Source organism: Phyllostomus hastatus, unplaced genomic scaffold (assembly GCF_019186645.2).
Source record: "Phyllostomus hastatus isolate PE091 unplaced genomic scaffold, TTU_PhHast_1.1 phas_scaffold_182, whole genome shotgun sequence".
Classification (NCBI taxonomy): domain Eukaryota; kingdom Metazoa; phylum Chordata; class Mammalia; order Chiroptera; family Phyllostomidae; genus Phyllostomus; species Phyllostomus hastatus.
Window position 1 is genome coordinate 10,612,068 of NW_025334013.1, and position 21,836 is coordinate 10,633,903.

The window sequence follows — 21,836 nt, forward strand, 5'->3', positions numbered from 1 at the left end:
TTTGTATGAGATAAAAGACCCGTGAGCCCAGGGGACAGTCACTAAGTAAGGGCCAGTGACAGGGCAGGTCGGAGGCCTGCTGGATCAGGGTCAGGGAACTTTGCGGAGTTGGGGTCAGGAACACAAAAGACACAGGAGGACACCACGCTGGCTCAGACTTTTAAGTACAAGGACAACCCTGTCATCTTCGGGGATGCGGGAGGCGGGCGCCACCAGGAAACTGGATGCCCAAGGCCCGCTCAGCTTGAGAACCTGCTTCCTCTAGCCACAAAGCACTAGCTCAGGGCACCCCTGGGCGGTTCCCTGAGATCTGACACCTTCCCCCTTCTATGTCTCCTCCCAGCTGGGTTGAGTTAAGGGGAGGGCACATGTGGAGTCTTCTCTAGCAGAAATACAAGAGGCCCCTTGAGACGGTTTTTGCATTGACTGGGCAGCCAGGGCGGGGAGGCAGGCACGCCTCCTGCACTGTTCTGGTTCTCTCTGTTTGAAGCCATTTGGACCTTGACCTACAGCACCCAAAAGCTCTTCCTGGAGCCCCAAATGCCTGGGCTTGTCCTCTGCATCTTCTGCAGTGATGGGTGCTGCGTGGAGCCCTCCCAGCCCCTAACCCCTCGTGACCAAGGGCAGACAGCAATGACCGACTGATGAGGGTGGGGACTGCAGCTTATGTCAGGGGGTCCAAAGGACGTCCTTGGCTGGCTTATGGGGTTGCTTCCCTTCAGACCCATTAAATGGCCCTTTGATTTCCGAGGCCACCTGCCCAGACAGAAAGTAATGACTAGGGCTAACTTTTACTGGACACCTACTGCAGACCGCAGACTCCTGCTTGTCTCATATTAACTCGGTCGTAACCCAACTACCCAACTGGCATCCCTCATGATAGCTCAGTGCGGCACTGTTACTACCCCGTGTCACAGAGGAGGTGACTGAGCACCGGGAGGTTACATACGTTGTCGAAGGTGAGAGGGAGAGGATTCAAAGGCAGGCAGTGTGACCTGTCACTATGCTTCCACATAGCGGCCATTTGTCGTGAGCTCCCACCCCACCGCCACTCCCGGGTACCACTTGCTCATCATTCCAGAGATAATTCCCGAGCACCCACTGTGGCCAGGCCCTGTGCTAGGTGCTGGGACTTCTGGACCCAGAGCCAGCCCTCCCACCGGCCTCCACCCCACTCTCTGGACCCTCCAGCCTTCCCGTCTCCTCCCGTCCCATCCTCGAGATACAGCCTGCTCTTAGGCTGGGAGCCGCCTCCACCCTTCCTGAGGCCGCCTCACCCATGAAAGCCACCGCCTGCCTCTCCTGGCCAAGCACGGCCTTCCCACGGACGGCGCCCTGCCCCGCCCCAACCAAGAGGGAGAAAAATGAGACCAGACAAGGACTCAGAGCAGCTGGGAGGTGAGCTTCAGCTCAAATCATGGGCGACAAGGAGGGTGCTGCCAGGGGCCTGTTCCACCCCTTCCCACACCGCACCCCAAGCCAGCAGGACGTGTGTGTGCACACCAGGGACTCGGGGCGAGGGGGATGTAGCAGAGCCACCAAGGTGAAGAGGCCAAACTGGGTGGGTGAGTAAGAGCCCCCCAGGCTGGCTGGCTCCTAGTCCTACCTCGGCTGCTGTCAGCTGGTGAGATCTCAGGCCTCTTAGGTCTTCGAGCCTCAGTTTTCGGACCTATGGAATGGAGGAAACCGTAGGGACCTCATAAACGTTTGGAGCATGTGCTGGGAGCCAGGATCTGTGTAAGATGTATTCTCCTTGCCGCTGGGCAGTGACCCCATGAAGCAGTGAGAGATGCTATCCGTGTCCCCATTTTAAAAATGAGGGGATGCGGGCTTCGAGGAGCTCTCCTTAGGTCACCGAGCCAGGTCGGTGGGTCTGCCCCCAGAGCCACGGGTTGTACCGTCTGCCTGGGCGGGGCTGCGGGAGGAGCCGGGAAGAGCGGTGTGAGCCGGGGGCGGGGTAGGTCCTGCGTGAGAGTCTGCACCTCACACAGGAAGGGCACCAGCGCCCTGGCCTGGGAGGGCGACAGAGGGGTGGACGAGATGACCTTGGGCACAGACGCTAATCATCTGATGAGGACGTCGAAGGTCAGGCCAGTGAGGGTCGGCGCGTGTCTCCCTGTGTTAGCCCTTAGCTGTCCCCTCCAACAGGGGTACTGCCCCCTGCTCCGATGCCACCCCTCCTCCAAGAAGACAGACGCCCAGCTGGGTCCAGAGCCCATCTCTGTCGATGGTAACTACATCCTTCCCACTGCTCAAGCTGGAAATCTGGGGTCACCCACGAACTCCATTCTTCTCCTGTGCGTCACACCCAAGCCGTCGCCGAGCCTTGGCAGCTCAACCAGAACATGTCCTACGTCTGCCACAGCTCACCGTTTCCTCTCCGACCCCCCAGCCAAGGCACCCGGACAATTGCAGTAGCCCCCAAACTGAACTTTTGGCTTCCCCACGTGCCTCCTTCTATTCTTCACCCTGATTGATCCACTTACTATCAATCACATCATGAATCACACGCACGCCCACCGCAAACCCTCTAAAGGTAGGCAAACAGATTGGTAGGACAGGATGGAGTCCAGAAATAGACCCTAATATATAGACTCGATTGATTTTTGACAAAGGACCCCGGGCTGTTCGATGAGGATGGAGAAGTCTTTTTAACAAATGACCCAGGAGATGCATAAAGAGAAAATGAACTTGGACTCTTACCTCACATATACGCAGATTTAATTTGAGATGAATCATAGACGTAAATGTAAAACCCAGCATCATAAAGCTTCTAGAGCAAAACATAGAAATATACCTTTGCGATACTGGGGCAGGCAAGGACTGCTTAAAGAGGTCACCACAAGCACTAGATGAAAAATAGAAAGTTGGTAAATGGGGCTTAATAAAAATCCGTATCTTCTGCTCGTAAGAAGACAATTTTAAGAAGATGAAAAGGCACACTACAGACTGAGAAAAAAGCGTTCTGACCACAAATGTATGACAAAGGGTTTGCATCCAGAATATGTAAACAGCTACGGCAGATTCATAATGACAAGGAAACTCAATTATTTTTAAGACGAAGATCTAACGGTGGCCAATATGTATACAGAAAGGGGCATAACATCATTAGTCATCAGCGAAACGAAGACTAAAGCGTCTGTAAGTTACCGTTTCACAAGCGCTGCAAGGGCTGGAATGGAGGAGATCGGCGGTGCCAACTGTTGACGCAGATGGAGAGCCGTCAGAACGCCCGTCCTTTGCTGGTGGCAGTTGCTTCCAGAGGTGACTACACCCCTCCTCCCTGGCCCACGCTTCCACTCCCAAGTGTTTACCCAGGAGAGAGGGAAACACACACAGCCACGAAGATTCGGACATGAATGTTCACATCAGCTTTATTCGCAACAGCAAAGCCTGTGAGAAATGCTAATGGCCGTGATTAGGAAAATGGATGAAAAAATGGTAGTGTATGCATACGATAAACTGTACTTCTTATCGATACATATGGACGAACTCCGGATACACATGGCGATGTGGCTGGAACCCAGAACACGCCGAGCTGAAGGAGCCAGACAGCGAAGAGGACATACTGCGGGACTCCATGTCTACGGGCTTCTAGAACATAAAACAAACCTCTGGCGACAGGAATCCGAGCAGTCTTTATTGACGGGGAGTGGACACTGACGGAAAGGAGGCCTAGGGGGCTTTCTGGAGAGCGAGGAATGCCCTGGGGTGTGATTGGGATGGCACTTACGCAGGTAATCGTGTTCATTGAGATTCATCGAAGTGTGTGCTTAAGAACAGTGCGTTTCCCTGTGTGACCTCCCACCGCATCAAATCCAGGGAGTGCTCACCCACCACGCCCCTCTGGTCCACCCGCCCCAGCCACACGGTCCTCCTTCCTCTTCCTCGAATGCATCCGGCTCAGGTCCACCTCCGTGGCTTTGCACTGACTTTCCTCTCTGCCTGAAAACAGCTCACCCCGATATCTCAATTCCCTCCTTCATCCAGGTCTCTCCTCCAATCTTCTACCCTATCGCAGCCTCTTCCTGCCGGCCCCGTCAACTCCTTGTGTTGCTTTCTGGCATCATATTTACTTCTATCTACAAGTATATATTACATAGTTCCTTATTTCTTGGGTCCCCCACTGGAGTGTAAGTGCCGTATGGGCAGGTTCACAGGGTACAGGAGTCAGAAAAATCCCTAACACATTACGTAATAAACTCTTGTTTGATAACAACTCATTCTTTTCTGGGTTTGTGAAGATTCAATAAGGCGGTGCCTAGAAAGTGCCTAGCATAGTGACAGAGCAAGTACCCAGGAAATAAATATACGCTACTATTATCATCCATCATTCACCATTGTGCCCTCAACCTTGCCCTACATAAGGATCGACACTGACTAGGGGTACCATAGAGAGCAGGTGGGTGGAGCCGATGAAGGAATGGGCTGGTGCGCGGACTGGTAGGTTTTGGGGTAGACGGGTGGATGGGTGGGGGAATGGGTGGATGGATAACGTGATGGAATGATGGACGAATGGGTAGAATGAATGTTTGAGCAGATGGATGGGATGCTACGGTGGAATGGATGGATGGATGGATAGAAAGAATGGATGGGTGGGTAGACGGATCCATGGGTAGATGCATGAATGTATAGATGCACAGATGGATGAGTGTGAGGGTGGGTGAGTGGTGGTTTTTGTGAACACCCCGAACTGCTGGGGGAAGCTTAGAGCATCTTTTCCGTGAGATTTCACAAGTCTGCCCTTGGAGCAGAGTGCTCAGGAGAGGCAAAGAGGGTAGGTTATGTGATCAGAATCCCTTGTAATCAGCATCCTGTGCATTTCCAGATGCATTTCCTGTGCATGAGCGGAGGCACACCCTTTACGGTCTCCGACCCCTCCCCCACTGTCCTTTCAGAGCAACCCCTCCAACACGGTGGTCGCCTGTTGCCCCCGTTTACAGGGGAGAGAACTGAGACCCAACCAGCTGAACTGGTTCATGCAGCCAGAGAGCAGAAGGCTAGGCCTCGGTCCTGGTCCCGGGGCTCTCCTTGTTCTGTGTGTCCAGGGGCTGAGAGGCGTGAGACTCCGGGGGCTGAGAACATGCCTTCGGGTGATGTGTTCTAGGAGCAGGCGGGCGGAGGTGGGGGGCCCAGGCTTGACAGCCAGCAGCTACTAATGGGTCTCAGGCTGGTGGTGGAAATGCCGGGGCGAGAGCAGCTGGTGCCCGGCTTCTGGAAGCAACATCTTGATGCAGCAGCGAGGGCGGGAGTCGGAGGGGCCGCCGGCTGCATAGGACCCGGTTGGTCATGCAAAGGCCCCGGTTAGTCATACAAAGGCCCCGGTTGGTCAGCTCAGGGAAGTGAAGGCAAGGCTGACCCCTTGCCCACCATCTCTGCCCTCCCAGGAGCTCCCAGGGACCCCAGCTCAGGTGGGAGAAGGTATCAGCTCTCTTTCTCCTCCACTCCCGGGCTTCCTGCTCCCCTCCAAAGACCTGGGTGACACGAAGTCCTGCTTCTGCCACTCCCTGGCTGCGTGACCTCGGGCAAGCCGCTGACCGCCCTAGGTCTTAAAGCCGGCAAAAGGGGCTTTACGGTGACCTGCCTCTAACACCGGGATGGGTGTGACGGCCCTCCAGGGTAACCTCGTGCACGTTAGACACCGGATGCGTGTCGGGTCCCTCCCCTCTCGGGGCAGGACGCCCAGGCCCAAGCCTGGAGGAAGTAGATGGGGTTTTTAGAAAACAAGGCAGCGAGGAATCTGGTTCCGCACACCTCGTGCACCCAGGGCTGAGACCACGTTCGGTGCACCGTGGAACCCCCGAGTCCCAACCAGGGTCTGACTCCCTGCAGGGACCCAGGAAGTGTGTGTGCATGAGGCAGGCGGGCCAGGATGAAGGGAGGAAGGAATTAGCATCCTGGAGCAGGACCAGAACCGGACCGGAACTTTCTCTTCCATTTCCCCTGCCCCCTCCTTTTCTTGCCCAGTGCCCCCTCCCCCGCACATACACCCACCTCTCTGACCTGGCCTTTCTCTCCCTTCAGTTGCCCCCAAAGGACCCAAAATCACGATGACGCCCACCAGAGCCCGGGTCGGAGACACAGTGCGGATTCTGGTCCATGGATTTCAGGTCGGCCTCTCCCTGAACATCTGGGAGGGTGCTAGGAAGTGGGAGGGGCCCCAGCCAGGCACGGGCATCCCCGGCAGCACGCTCTGAGACCCTGCCCTTGACCTCCAGCCCAGCCTGCTAATCTCGCGATGGCGAAATTGGTTTCGGTGAGGAATGGCAAGAGGTACCTGCATTTTTGCTTACCCATCCGGAGCTCAGAGCAGGCATGGCTCATGGGCCTTGACATCCTCCCCAGCCCCTAGAGTCTTCGTCTGCCTAATGCTGCGGGACGCCCCTCCTAACCTATCAGATGACACCGCGCAGCCAGGGCCGGCCAGGCCATGGCTCTGACCCCTTCCTGCTCTGGCCAACAGAACCAAGTCTTCCCAGAGCCCATGTTCACGTGGACGCGGGTCGGGAGCCGCCTCCTGGACGGCAGCACGGAGTTCGACGGGAAGGAGCTGGTGCTGGAGCGGGTTCCCGCAGAGCTCAACGGCTCCATGTACCGCTGCACGGCCCAGAACCCGCTGGGCTCCACGGACACTCACACCCGGCTCATCGTGTTTGGTACGCCGCGCCGGATGGGGGTCCGGGCGTCTGTCCGGGGACAGGCCCTGGCTGGCACTGTCCCGAGGAGGAGGGAAGAGAAAGCACCTGAGTCCCTTACATTTGCCCTGGGAAGGTACCCCGCAGGGAGGCACTGGAGTTCAGCAATGAAAACCAGAGATCTGTGGGTTCAAATCCCAGGCCCACCACTTAGCAGCTGGGCCACCTTGGGCAAACACACTTAACGTCCCTCAGCTTCTCCTCCTGTGCCGTGGTGGGGCTGGCACTTCCAGCCCACAGACGCGTGGCTACACCGAGACAGGGCACGTGATGCCACCTGGCAGGTGCCATCCGGATAGAGGGGAGCTCCTTTGCGGTGTTCCGAAGCCGCCCACCCTCTAGCTCTCTTTCTGTTCCTCCCAACAGAAAACCCAAATATTCCGAGAGGAACGGAGGACTCCAATGGTAAGTGTCCGCTCTCAGGGCTCCTTACGTAGAAGCGCGATGTTCAAGGCCCCGGGAAGCTCTGGCCCCCACACCCCCCAGCTGCCTGCCCTCGCCCCTCCCCTGGGCCGCAGGCAGCACATTGTCCCCAGGTCACAGGGCCTGGGGCCGGGTTGTCAGCAGCGGGCGCTGAGACAATCAAGGGGGCTCAGCACCCCAAAGCAGTGGCGGGGATTCCCAGGGACTGAGTGTGTCCCCAACACCACCCACAGTGACTCAGAGAGCTCAGCCGCCCTGGCCCCGAGGACATGTGTCCAGCACTGACCATAGGGTTGTGTTCTGGGGCCCTGGACCACCCCGCAAGACAGTTGGGAGCACGGCCAGATGGCTCTGCTGGGGCCCTTCCTATTGCCCTCCCGGGCTCCCCCAAACCGGGTGCCTCACCAAGGGACCCAGACACTGCTCCCAGGCCCGCCAGCTCTCCTGTCCCCACACTGGACCCATCCCACAATTCACAACGGAGGCCCCAACTCCTGGTCCTCCCTGGAGGGTCCTGATGGGCACCAGGGAGCCTGGCCCCAGCCCAGCAGGCCCAGGGCAAAGAAGGGACCACCCATAGGTGGGCCCAGTGGCAGAGCGGGCATGTGGGCCCAGTGCGTGCTGACGCTGAAGTCCAGACTCTTTGCTGGGCCCTTCGAGGCTCTGCTGTTCCCGGGCGCCACAGCCACCGAGCCCCCCGGAGGGCGACGTGGTGGGTCTGCAGGCTCTGACCCTGCTCCCTGCCGCCCCGCACAGGTTCCGCGTCTGGCCCTGCTGGCGTCCGGCTCACCCTGGTGCTCGCCCTGACAGTGGTTCTGGAGCTGACGTGAAGGCTCGGCTGCGGCTCCCAGCTCTCCGTCCGGCGCTGACATCTCTGCGACCGCTTTTCATTTCTTTTCTAAACGATTTCCAGTCTCGTTCTTAGTCTCTTTCTGTCTGCCCTGGCTCCTTCCGTCGGTTTAATTAAAACAAACAGAATGATTTTCCCCACCCGGGTCTGTGGCTCTGCATTCTTCATTTGTTCTGTGACGGCAACTGGGCGCCCCCTGGCATCCAGCGTGGGGACCGGCATGGGGACCGGCACGGTGACACGGGAGATGGAAGACATGCTCCTCCCCGGATGCGGGGTAGAGATGCGGCTCACTCTCTCACCCAGATCCTGACACCCAGGCATGGGAAATGGCCAGAGACCCTCAGGAAATTAAAGGGTCCTCGGGGCCAAGTGTAATGGTCAGCAGGTGCCAGGATAATGCTGCATAACAAACCAGCCCACATCTCGGTGGCCTGCAACAACCAGCATTTATGATTAGGTTCCTGTCCAGGATGGCGTGGTGAAGCTGATCCACTCTGGCCTTACTGGGCAGCTCTGCTTTACTGGGCTCGACTCCAGGCTGTAGGTGGACCCGGGTCTTCTCCGCGGGTGTTTGCTCGGGAGCTCAGGCTAAAGGGGCAGTGACCCTCTGGCATTCGATCCTCTAATGGTAGATCACTAAAGTTGAGGGAGGAAAACCCAAACTACACACCCACCATTAAAGCATCGGCCTGTCGTGTCCATGAACACTTCTGCAGCCAAAGCAAGTCCCATGGCCAAGGCCAATATCAGTCAAGGTCACAGGTGAGTCAAGGGTAGAGGTTCCAGAACTTTCCCCTCAACCTCAAGAAGATTCCCTGTGCCGTTCAGTGATTAGCTCTGGGGGAAAGAAGGGGTCATTGGGAGGGTGGGGTTGGCCTCTCTGAGCTGTGGCCAAGACTGGCGGGTCGCCCAGGAGAGTCCATGGAGCACTTGTAATGTCTGGATGGGACCAGCTGTGCAGCAGGAGCACATCGGCCCCAGGGTCTTGCTGCATTAACACCACAAAACATTCTTTGGGGTATGAAAAGCCCAAAGCAGACTGGGCAGTCCTCTTTCATCTCATGGCTACCCCAGCTGGAACATGTGGCTTCTAGAATCTTCTCCAGGGCAGGGAAAAAGGGCTGTGGGATCACTGTGGTGGGCAGAATGATGACCCTCGCAACGATGTCCACCTCCTAATCCCCAGAACCTGTGCACATGTTACCTTATGAGGCAAAATCGATTCTGCCGATGGGCTATTTAAGGATGTTGAGATGGGGAGAGTACTCTGGATTGTCCAGGTGAGCCCAATGTAATGACAAGGGGCCTCATACAAGGGAGGAAGGAAGGCACTAGAAGGAGATGTGACAACAGAAGCAACAGATGGATTGGGGTGCTGCAGGGAGGGGCCCACGAGCCACAGAAGGCAGGCCACCTCTCCACGCTGGAAGAGGCAGGAGACCGGGTTCTCCCGGGAGACTCCAGGAGGACCTGGCGCCGCCAGCACTCTCAGCCCAGAGTCGCTCCAGACTCCCGACCTCCAGGACAGGACGCTAAGGAAGTGCATTTGCATGCTTTTAAGCCACTACGTGTGTGGTAGTTTCTCCCAGCAGCAAGGGGAATCTCTCACAGTGGCACAGGATATTTTTAAGGGCTGAGCCTAGCGGTGACGGAGATCACCTCTGCCCACATCCCATGACGAGTAGCGGTCACAGCCTCCAACCTAGCTGCAAGGGAGGCTGGAAGATACAGCGTCTCTGTGCTCGCTGGTGAACACGGTGCATTGTGTCCGCCGCAGAGAGGCACAGGCCAGGGCGGCTGGAGGGGTGAGGGCAGGGAGGAGGTGCCCTCAGCCACCGCTGCTGCCTCAGGGTGCCCAGGCTTCTCCCTTCCCAGGCAGGACACACATGACCTCAAGGAGACTTGTGTGCCTCTCCCAGTCCACGCAAATGTCCTGGGAATAGGGACCCATCCCTGCAAAAACTCCAAGTCCTGGGCGCATCGGGCTGGGAATCAAGCAGCGGCTCTGTCATCATAGCCCCTTCGCCTCGGCCCAAGTCAGGGCCTGGATGGCCAGTGCAGCTTGCGTCCACCTTGGCTCCCAAATCTCTGACGCCATAACCTTTCCCTGGAATGCCAGACTCCGATGTCCAACTTCCTGTTGTTTTCCCCTCTCCCACGGGACAGCGAATTGCGTTTCCAACTTCTCGTGGCTGACACCCAGCTTTTGACTTTTCCTTCCAGCATGGCGCTCCTTCCCCTTCTCAGGCAGTGGCGCCGTCATCAACCCGGGTGACCAGACCCAACGCTTACCTTTCATTCATCTCCTTCCTTCGTCCCTTCCTATCCAAACAGCCTGTTGACTCCACACTCAAAACTCATCCCCAGTTCACTGGCTTCTCTCCTTCTCCACGGCCACCGCTCTGCCCAAAGCTACCTCTCACCTGCAAACCTGCCTCCGCTTCCTATCTGGTCTTCAGACCGTCTCCTTGCCACCCCCCAATAATCTGGTCCCCCCACAGCGGCCGGAGAGATACTTTGCCACATAAATCATTCCATGGTGCCCTCCAAGTCAGAACCCTCCCATGGTTTCCCACCTGCTGTAGATGGAATGCCTGTGTCCCCCACCCAAATTCATGTGTCGAAACCTCACCGCCAATGTCATGATTTTAGAAGATGGGGCCTCTGGAAGGTGCTGAGGTCACGAGGGTGGAGCCCTCATGAACGAGACTAGTGCCCTTAGAAAGGAGACCCCAGAGAGCCCCCTCGCTCCTCCCACCTTGGGAGGGCACGGCAGGAAGTGGGCCGCCCGCAACCGGAAGAGCGCTCTCGGCAGACCCTGACCACGCTGGCACCCGATCTTGGACTTCCTGCCTCCACAACTGTGAGGAATACACCTCTGTTGTGTATAAGCCACCCGGTCTGTGGTAGATTGGCGTAGCTGCCCAAATAGACTAAGACACAGGGAACGAACCCAAACCCGTTACGCGTCCTACAGGGTGCAGCCCAGCCTGCTGGCTTTGTCTCACCCACTCTCTCTTCCACGCACACTTGTCTCTCCTTTCCTCGAACTCTGCAAGCCCAGTCCCGCCTCGGGACCTTGGCTCTGCCTGGCGCCGCTGCTTAGAACTCTCTAGGCCCGTCCCCTCGACTTTTTCAGGGCTCCTCCTCTTCTCCACTTAGATATCAGCTTAACTGTCCCCTCCTCAGGGGGACCTACCCGACCGCCATGGCCCTCTCTCCACCATGCCATCCTTAATTTCATTTCCTACAGAGCGCATACCACCCTCGGGTGCTTTTCCCACTTACTCGCTTATTTATTGACCGTCTCTCCCTTACCCTTGGCCAGTATGTCAGCCAGTAAGTGTGGGGACCACATCTGTAGCATCCATTTTTTATCCTCAGCGCTTAGGCCAGGACCTGGCACCTGGCAGGAGCTCAGCAGCTGTTTATTAAGTGTATGAATGACTGAGTGAGTGGGTGAATAAGTGAAGGAGTGAGCATCTCCCAGGGACAGGCCAGGCTCTGCTAAGGCATCCAGGCTGCAGAGATGGGCGGGAGGTGCCCTCCACCCTGCAGGAGCTCACGGCCCAGGGCGGGGAGAGCATTTATTCGGCTATAACCACGGCCCCTCAAACTGTGATAAGTGCTCAGCACAAACCCTCCCCGGTGCTCCGGAGATTAGGGGGAAAGAGATTCATTCCTCTGCAGTGGGGGGAGGGGGGGGCGTGTCAGAGGAGACCGCGGAGAACAGATGACACATGAGCAGAGAGCTTTGAAAGAAAAATAGAGTTTGACCAAGCAGAGAATGGAAAGGAATATTCTACACAGAGAGAAGAACATAAGCGAAGGCTCCGAGAAGACAATTTAGTGTATATTTAGGGGAAAGACAAGTTGTTACATCAATGCTTCTGACAGCACATTAATTTACTCAACAAATGTTTCCTAACCGCTCACCACAGGTCGGGCATTGTGATGAATGCTACAGATTAAACAGGAACGCCGTCCTGCGGCTCTTGTATCAGTTATCTATTGCCACAGTGATGCTGTATAATGAACATCCCCCAAAACGTGGTCGCGTAGAACAACAGCTGTTTATTATTTCTGGTGAGGCTACGGTCGGCGGCCAGTCTGGGAGGCTGGCTGGGCTCCCTGTGGAGGGTGAGTCAGCTGCTGAGTCAGGTGGGGGCGGGGTGGTCCCTCAGGGCTTCTGCCCCATGTGGTCTCTTGTCGTCTGGCAAACGAGCTCGGTGAAGGAAGACAGAGGCGCCAGGGAGAGCCGAAACACACAAGGCCTCCAACCGCCTCAGGGAACATGCAATCTGTCACTTCTGCTACATTTTTTTGGCCAGGATACGTCGTGAGTTCAGCCTGGATTCCAGGGGTGAAGAAATAGATCGCAGTGTTTGATGAGAAGAGCTGCAAAGTCACGTTGCATAACGTGTGGCTGCGAGAGGATGCAGGATGAAGGCCTTTTTTTGTGTGTGTGTGACTTACAACAGCCCCACCTTCTGACCTTGACGTTCTGGAATCTTCGCTTCCCATCCTCCACGTCACGTACTCTCCTTTAACCTGGGAAGCCCAAACGACTCTTCATAGCAATTTCTCTTCCACAAATAGAACAAGTAAATGATCCATTCATTCAAGGAGCATTTGTGTGTCCACACCTTGCAAGTGTGGAGAGCAACACAAGCAAATGATTTGCAAGTATTGAAGCCGCTCAGATACTCATCGGTAGAAACGTCTAGGCCGGACCGGCAGGCAACAACCACATAGTACTGACTGCCTCCTCCACCCACTTCCTGCTTCCCCAGAGCCCTGCTCGGTCTCACGAGAGCCTCCTCCCTCCCCCACTGCCTGCCAGCAATCCTACATAAGCCTCTGCCGCACAGTGACCGTGTTTTCTGAAAGGAATAAAGGAAGATTTGTTCCCCTTCTTTGCCTTAATAGGCGGAAGCCCACGTAGGCATGAAATTGAAATTGCTTTGCCCTATTAACAGCGCAGTCACCGGGCTCCACTGACCCCTGAGGTGCGTTAATACCTCAGCAGCAAGTGGATGAACCACAGAAAGTGGCTGGGGACACACCGGAGAAAGGCGGCTGGGTGCCATGGGGGAGAGGGCGACTGCGTTGGCACTGAATTTGAGGGTTCTGCGTTCTGGGTGGGCTGGACAGCGTGGTTTATTCAACCTGGAGTTGAAGGACGGGGGCAGGAGGGACGAGTCAATCAGAGCCCAGCCCGAGAGCGGAGATGGGTCCTTTGTGTATTCGTCCACTGGCTCGTCCACTCATCCGATGAACTCCTAGCGCCCCCTGGCCTGGCCCTGTGTCAGGCAGGGAGGCGTAGAGACAGATTGGACAGACTCTGCCATGAGAAGAGCCCCAGATCCGTCTGGAACGGCAGGCTGGAGGAGAAAAAGAAGTGAAATTCTGTGCAATAAGTATTGGACTAAAAGTAAGAGAGAGCACAACACAGTTACAGAATGGGCGAAAGAGTGTTCTATGTGGGAGGTCAAGGGAGGCTTCCAGGAGGTGGTGACATGGCAGCCAGGACTTGAAGGCTAAGAAGGGGGCATCGAAGTCAATGCTGCCCCCCACCCCCGGTCAGTCCAGATGTCTCCGCTGTCTCTCGGGCACCAACCCAAAAATGCTGCTGCCACGGGGAGAAGGAAGGCCTCGAGTTCTGGGCCAGTTTGCATTGTCCCCTGAGGCACATCCGGGCTCAAGGGCAGGCCAGCCAGACACGTGGCCGCTGGTCTGGGCCTGACCCCCAAGTCCTGGTCCCATGGAAGCTCCATCTCCGCCCACTGCTCTTCCCAGCCACCAGTGAGCCCTGGTCCCCGTTCACCATTCACTGACACCCCACTCTCCACGGTGCTCTGGCTGCCCACTGATGCCCACTGATGCCCACTGACCCTTGTCTTGTGCTCAGGTGACTAGGCAGATGCAGAGACCCCTGCTGGGCCTCTCGGAGACCACCCCCTCCCCCCATCCCACGGGCCAGGGTGTCAGCCCGCCTCCTCTGGTCACTGGAGCTCTTAGCAGCCTCCTGTGTGGCAGCTTGGGATGGGCCACCCTTCTCTGGCCTGGGCTTTTGAGCCCTGAACAGCTGGAGGCCCCCATCAGTCAAGTCACAGGAAGCCGCGGGGGGGGGGGGGGGGGCACATGACATTCATCCCGGGGCTGCCCCTTCTGGGGAGGAGGGTCGGAGACAGCTGTGCTGGGGGTCCCTTGGCCTGTGCACCTGCAAGAGAAGCAAAGTCTGAGCTCACCATCTTCCCCTCAGCCTTGGGGCCGCACAGCACACCCAAGGGGTCCTGTGGCCCTTCTGCCCCCACATCCCTCTTGTTTCTACCCCGGCTGGGCTACTGGCCAAGCAGAAGGGGATCTGGGGACCCCACCACACCACGGGCGCCAGTGAGGCCAGCCGCCAGCTCCACCCGGGGTCACGATGACCTCATCCATGGGGAGATGTGGACAGTGAATCGTGGCTCCTCCACGAGGCTCCGGCACCTGTGGAGTCAAGGGCCAGCCTTCCCGACCCAGAACGACTGCAGGTTTTGTGAAATGCACGAATGTACCCAGAACCGAGAAAACAAAACCCCAAAACAAGGCCCCTGGGCTCTGCCCCACCTGGGGAGCTGACAGCCCCAGATGGGCCCCAAATGTAGATGCGCACCTGTCCATTTGGGGGGAGAGGAATGAAAGGGAGATTGGGGGGCCGGTGGTCCTGAGGGCAGAGAAGGGGAGAGGAGGGAGAGGAACCTGGGAAGGAGCAGGGGTGGGGGATGGAGGAGGAGCTGGCCTGGAGGGGGGAGAGGAAGGAGAGGGAAAGGGGTGCCGGACCGAGGAAGGCCCGCTGGGCACTATAGGTCAGGCTCGCCCTGCGATCCCACACCCTGGGAGACAGGAGGCGCCTCAGAGGGATTTGAGGATAAGGACGGAGGGGACAGCAGGAGGCTGGGGGGAGGGATTCTGGAAGAGAACTTTCCGGTCCAGACAGACAGACAAAGAGAGAAGCCCGTCTAGACGCGGAGACAAAGGGGGTGCGGCACGGAGAGGCAGTAAGGACACAGAGGGACAGGGACAGAGACCCACACGCAGCCGGGGAGACTGGCCCTGCCGCCCCCGGGGGAGGCAGCGCCTCGGAGCAGAGCAGAAGGGAGAGCTTCCAGAAGGCACTTAAGCTGTTCTGTCGGTGATTGTGCCCTTGCCCTCCTCGGGGAGCGACAGCCCTGAGTGATGGGTGGGAAGAAATAGATGTGCAAAGTACATGCATTTTTCCAAAACGGGCCCAATCATCGGTGGCAGGCCTAAATGTCAGCACACGCGGCGGCGCTCCGGGCTGCCAGCTGCCTCGGCCCTCGTGACAGAGCTCCCTGGGCAGCTGCCCGGCGCCTCCCCTCTGCTCTTCCCACCTTGCCCCTGCCCCCGGCCCCTGCCCCTGCCCCCGGCAGCTAGCTGCCCTCCCAGCCCTAGGCTGCCATTCTCTTTGGCCTCTAATTCCATTGAACCTGCAGTTCTCAGGGACACAGACGAAAAACATTCTAGAGGAGGCCCCCAACCCTCCGCAAATGGTGGCTGTGGGACATGAGAGGGCGAGAACCTGATGACAAGCCAGAGGACCCCGGGCTGCAGTCGGAGACTCAGGAATGAGAACTCAGAGGACGGGTCAGTTTGACACCGGACAAGCTGACCTTGGAGAAAGGGGAACGGGCCAGCGGTGGCGTCAGCAGGTCTGGGGCTCAGGAGAGATGCTGACGTGAGACCATCCGCCTTGGGAACCGCCCGCGTTGACTGAGCGCCGACCATTCGCCAGGCGCTCCATCCGTCCCACTGGCTCTAGGAACAGGTATCCTTTATATTATACGTGTGCAAGTAGGGGCTCAGAGAGGTGAGTCATTTGGTTAGGGTCACACAGCTTACGGGCACAGCTCCAGGATCTGAGCCTACACCTGCCCGGATAAAGAGCCCACAATCTTTCCATTGAACCAAGCCACAAATGATGCGATGCTTGAAGTGGCCGAGGCTCTTAATTTGGGTCCCTCCCAGAGCAGACCCGGAAGCAAGGATTGGGTGCGAGTAGTTGACTTGGGAGGGGCCCAGGAAGCAGAGGAAGAAGAAGGCAGTGCAGACAGGGGAGGGAGGAATGCCCGTCCAGGACGGGTCTCGGCCAGTTACCAGCCTGGGCAACGGGGCCTTTATTCCAAGGGGTGCCCTGGAGACCGTGCACGCACACACCTCGGACCTCCGACGGGCCCCGGAAGGAGGCCACGGAGCTGGAACAGTATCCAGTGATTGCCTGGCCACTAACTCCAGCACCACGGGCCTGCCCCCTGAGAGCCGGGCACACCCCTGAAGCCTGAGAAAGCCCCTGTAGAGAGACGCAGGTGCTGCACAAGGAAGCCATAGGCAGTAAATGGCAAGTGGCCCCTGGGGGCACCTTGGTGACAGGAGTGGGGCCAGGACAGCATCTGCTAGACTGAGTCTTTGGCTTCCCAGGATCCCTGTGGCCTACTCTGAGGCTCTTACAAAGGCAGAAGGGGTCCTGGGGGACGGGGGTGGGGGGATTCACCGTGTACCAGATATCTCCCTCTGTGTCGGGCACTTTACCTGCACGGGGCCCTCGGGAGGAGGGGGTGGGAACCAAGGAGTGAGGTGCAGGGAGAGAGGCAGAGAGGAAGGACGGCCAGGGAGCCCTAGGCCCCAAGGCCTGACGGACTAGGTCCTGACCTGAGGCCCAGCCCAAGCCTAGTCCCGGGAGGCCGGTAGGAGCATCTGCCCCCAGTTCAGGCTGGAACGTGAATGCCACTCAGAAAATGTCGTCATAGTGATGATGTAGTCATCGGGGCTGAAAGGCAGGCGGGCAGGCGGGCAGGCGGGAGGTGGGGCGGTGGGGCAGTGGGAGTGAGCTGGAACCCGCAGGGTGAGGCCACGAGCTGCAGAGGACAGAACGGTGACTGTCACACTCAGCCCCCCCCACCCCCCCCCCCACACACACACACAGGGACAGCTGGAGCTCTGAAAGACGGGCTGAGAGCTCGCGGGGCCCCACTGCAGCTTTACCACATCCCCACCAAGGGACCGCGGGCACGCTGCTTCACCTCTCCGAGCTCAGTTTCTCCGGCTGTAAAATGGGGACAACTGCTCTGAGCTTACAGGACGTGGCTAACAAATCAAATATCGGTCCTCCGTATACCAGACTTTACATAAATATCAACATTCATACATTCAGGAATTTACCGTGTGCCGGGTATCTCTATGTGTCAGGCACTCTACCTGCATCATCCTGTCTGATCTTCACAACGACCTTCCAGTATTAGCAGAACTAGCTCCATTCTGCAAAGAAGGAAACAGAGGCTCAAGAACCCCAGAGAGGTTCTTTAACCTGCTGAAGTCACACAGCAAAATAAGTTCCGGAGCTGAGATCTGACCTGAGATGCACCAGGGGATTGTCCCCCAGGGGTGGGCCGCCCAGCACAGGGTCAAGTGCAGACCCAGAACTCAGAGGAGAGTTCCTTTTTTCAGTTCCTTTTCCTCTCTCCTCCCGGGAAGCTCCAGCAGGGAGCATGGCTCTCCTAAGTACTGTAACAATCTCAAGCTGCTCAGGCCACCGAGGTGAGCTCGAAAGCAAAACTCCTGAGGGTTCAAATTCTGACTGGGCTGTTGACTGGCTGTGTGACCTCAGGCCACTTACATAACCTCTCTGTGCTGAAGTGGCCTACCTGTCTCTATAATTAGAGTCATCATCATACCCACCTCTTAGGACTGAAGGAGAGAGTGCAAATAAAGTGCTCGGAAAAAGGTCTGGCCTCTAGTTTGTGCTCGGGAAATATGAGCTGTCATTATCCCTCCCCAGACGCTGGCATCCATCTTCACCCTCCAACCGCAGGTCACGCGGTGCCTCCTCCTTGTCTCAGCCGGAGGGGAGGGGGGGGACAGAGAAGAAGGAAAGGAAAAAGGGAGAGAAACTTATATTTCCTAACTCGCATTCTCTGCACGGTCATCTCGTTGGTCCGCCCACCAGCTGTGTGAGAGAGAGGCACGTTTGCACTCGTTGGATGAAGGCATCGCGCAGTGGACCTCAAGGGGGAGGACCACGCAGGTCTGGGTGAGCAGCGGCCCCGCTGGAAACCCCACGCCCGTGCACATCTCTCCCACCATCCTGCCTCCCACTGAGTGGGGTGATGTCGCCGCCACACCACCCGCCCACTGGGAGCACAAGCCTTAGACTGGTGGCAGCTGGAGGATGAGTGCAGGTAGACAGCCACACGCACCCGTGGCCAGGGGCAGCAAGCGGCCTCAGGGGACAGAGAGTGACCCGACAGAATGAGGAGAAAGAACAAGGGCAGGCCTGTACTCCAGACTGTCTGTGGGCTGCCAAAGGCCCGCCCCCTCGCCCCAAGAGCAGAGAAGAGGCCTCTTCCTTCCAGCTGAAGGAGAAAGGAATGATGAGTCTCAACACGTCCTACTGCGTCTGAGAAGGCAGGGGCCCCGAGCAGCTCGCCCAGGGTCACAGTGGCTTAGCAGCAAAACAACGACCAAAAGTCAGGTTGGCTGGCCCCCCCTTTTCTGGAAATACACTCAGTGATCTGCCTGGTCCAGAGAGTATTAACTCAGCCGGTGGAGCTCCCTTTGGCCCCTCTGGAGTTTTGGAATTTGCACTTGGGAAGAATCCCAGAGCCAACCAATCTGGCAGGGAGGGGAGGGGCTACTGAGGCCAGGGTGCACCTCTCCGGGGTCAGGGTCCAGGCCCTGGGTAGGGGCTGAGGCCTGAGCCTGGTACCACCTCCCGGGGGTGGCAAGGAGGTCCCTCACCCGCAAAGACCATTGCTGTGACTGTCACCCGCATCTCCACTCCCAGCCTTTAAGCGCTCTGAACCCTGCTGTGGGTTCTCCCTGGAGGCTCTGGCCAAGGTCCTCAGAGAGTCCAGGTTTTAAATAACAATTAGTCTTGCTGGGAGCCTGCTTCTACCTTATTCCTTTTTCTCCGTTTTCCGTAAAATATATATGTGTGTGTGCGTGAGTGTGTGTGTGCGTGTGTCGAGGTTGTTCCTAGGGGACTATTAACTAAGAATAATTTATCTAAGAAATTTGTTATGTTAGAATTACCAATTAGATATGATTATAACTTACTAGGGCTAACGCGGCACTACTATTGGAATCCTGAATCCCATTAAAATCTAATTAGCATACATTAAGTCGACGGCGGTTTTACTGCAGTGCGCCAGCAGGTTTGAGCCGAGCACGGCACACGGATGTGCCGCCCACTTCAGCACGCGGGCCGTGTCGCTTACAGGGCCCCGGCATGTGGCGGGAGGCCTCCCGGGAGCTTTTCTCTTCCTCTAAGCTGGGACCAGGTGGGCCAGGCGTGTAGAGAGACACAGCTCCCAAAGTGGACATGACATTCGAGGCTCTGTCCCTGGGTGGGTGGCCAGAATCCAGGGAAAAGCATTTTGGTGGCTCATACAGTCAGGGTGCTCCGGGGTCGGTGCTTTGGGTTAAGAGGACAGGGACTGACTTGGGCAGCCCCTAGGAGCCAGTTACCTTGGCGAGTGAGTGTCAGCATCACAGAATTTATTCCGCCCTGGGCGTAAGGGCATGGGGGTCCCGGTGAGAAGGCCTAGCTGTGACCTCATCCTGCCTAGCAAGCCCCCGGCACGACAACAGCAAACGCTTGTTGAGCTCTCGCAGCGGGGCTAGGAGTTTGCAGTCTTGCTCTGTCTCAATCCTTACAGAAAACCCCAAGACCCAAGTTCTAGGTATATGCCCATTTTACACACAATGAACCTGAGGCTGGCAGAGGTTCAGGAACTTTCTCGAGGCCACATAGCCACTGAGTGGCGGAATCAGCATTTGAACCCTGGTGGCTTTTTTAAAAAGTTGTCTTTCCTCACAACCTGTTTCGGAGGGAACGAGGCCCTTTGTCCAGGTCCAGGTCAGGCCACTGCCCTCTTCTGCCAGCAGGGGGTGGCGGTGAGAGAGTAGGGAGCTCCGGGCCAGGCAGGCTGGGTCAATGAGTGTCGGCTATTGATACAAGGTCCCTAGGGAACATTCCCTGGGCAGACAAAGGCCCCCAGTAATGCTGCCAAGATAGGTGCTGGGTGCAGTCATCCTAACCAGTGGTTCTGAGGATATTTTTTTTAGGGGGAAAAAATCTTTCTTTTGGGTAAAATCTTACTAAATGTAGTAGATTAGGTGGTTGTGCAGCAAACATCCCTCCCTCCCCACCACCTGGAAGGTCAGGTGGACTTCCCTTTCTGTGCCCTGTTGATGTTGGCTCTGTCCACGTGACCGGCTTTGGCCAATGGGAAGTCAGTGGACCCACCGGGATCCAGCCTTCAGAAACGCTGGCCGGTGAGGCGTCCTCCCCGCCGGCACTTGTGCCCACTGTGGGGCACGCCTGGGTGCCACGTCCAAAGAGGCTCAGAGACGCCTGGGGCAGACCTGGGTCGAGGCCGGCCTACATCAGCGGGACCGGAAGTGAGAAATAAATGTGTTGAATGCCACTGAGGGGCCTCCAAAGGCTCAGACAGGGCAGCCTGGCTCCCCAGTACACCTGCCCGTGACAGGGATGGAGGGAATCCCTGAGAAACCCCCACTCCTGCCGCCTCTGTGCTGAGCTGAAACCGCCCACCAAAGAACAGCTGAAACCGTCCCTGGGCTCAGTTTGCACGAGGCCGGGGGACAGGCAGGGAGGCTGTGGTCTGGGAGGAGACGGCCCCATGTCCTGGTCCTCTGCAGGCACCAGCCCAGTGGGTTTGCAAACAGAGAGAAGATGACCGAGGACACCAGGCACATTGCATTAGGGCCCGCCCTGATGATGTCATTTTAACTTAACTGAGTCTTTAAAAACCATCTTTAAAACAGGTACATTCTGGGGTATAGAGGGTTGGGATTGAAGGGTGTAAATCTCAACAGGAAGTGTCTCAGCCTCATAACAATGTTTCTCAGACTGAGAGACGATAAAGGCCTCTCCTCTGGCTGCCTCGGACGCTGGCTGCCCAGGAGTAGGGCCTTAAAGGACCCTCTTGGGGACAGGCGGTGGGGGCTCTGTGCTAGGATTGCAAAGGGTTGTGGCCTTTGCCAAACTCTGCCTACACACCAGCGAGCACGAGCCAGCCACCCAGCACACACCACAGCACGGAGGAGCCCTAGACAAGAGGGTGAGCGGAAGCTGCAGGTGTGAGGAACACGAGTCGTGGGACTCTGTGCACACCAAGCTCAGACACGGGCCACGTGTATCTATGCTGTTAGAAGTCAGGCTCCATCGTGGTCACCTTGGGGCTGGGCCATTGACCAGAAGGGGTACAGGGGTGCTTCCCGGGTGCTGGTCATTCTTGTTCTTCATCTGGGTGCTGGTTGCAGAGCTGTGATCATATTGTGAAAATCTATTGAGCTATAAGCACTTTGGAGCTAAACCCAGGTTTCGCACCCACAGGCATCGGACTGGAACCGGTCCAGGCCTGTTAGGACCCGGGCTGCACAGCAGGAGGCGAGCTTGATTAGAATGCGCTTGAATCATTCCGAAACCCTACACCCCGTCTGTGGCGAAATTGCCTTCCTCAAAACTGGTTCCTGGTACCGACATGGTCGGGGACCGCTGAGCTAAACCCATTAAGGTGTACACGCTTTTTAGCTTAGTTAATAATATTGTACCCATGTCAGCCTCCTGGCTGCGACAGGGCTCCGCAGCTGTGTAAGATGTCACCGGGAAAAGCTGTGTAAAAGGCCCCTGGGAACTCTGTGCTATTTTTGCAACTCACTGTGTCTTAACTTGTTTCAAAATAAGTTTTTTTTTAATGCTATAAAAAATCAACCAATGAAAGCAAGACATTTTATTTTAAGGTTTTGTAATATTTTCAGCCCCGGAAGAGTTGAAATGA

At 57.0% G+C, this 21,836-nt stretch overlaps 1 protein-coding gene across 1 annotated transcript in view; it reads left to right on the forward strand.

Annotated features, from left to right (window-relative positions):
- IGSF21 (immunoglobin superfamily member 21) overlaps positions 1 to 8,069 on the forward strand; it is a 229,994-nt gene extending 221,925 nt beyond the window's left edge. Inside the window, exons 7-10 of the mRNA XM_045859339.1 lie at positions 6,025 to 6,110; positions 6,464 to 6,656; positions 7,062 to 7,100; positions 7,875 to 8,069. Of these exons, the coding sequence (XP_045715295.1) occupies positions 6,025 to 6,110; positions 6,464 to 6,656; positions 7,062 to 7,100; positions 7,875 to 7,948 (392 nt within the window). The 3' untranslated portion in view covers positions 7,949 to 8,069. The remainder of the gene's footprint in view (positions 1 to 6,024; positions 6,111 to 6,463; positions 6,657 to 7,061; positions 7,101 to 7,874) is intronic.
- The last annotated feature ends 13,767 nt before the right edge of the window (positions 8,070 to 21,836 follow it).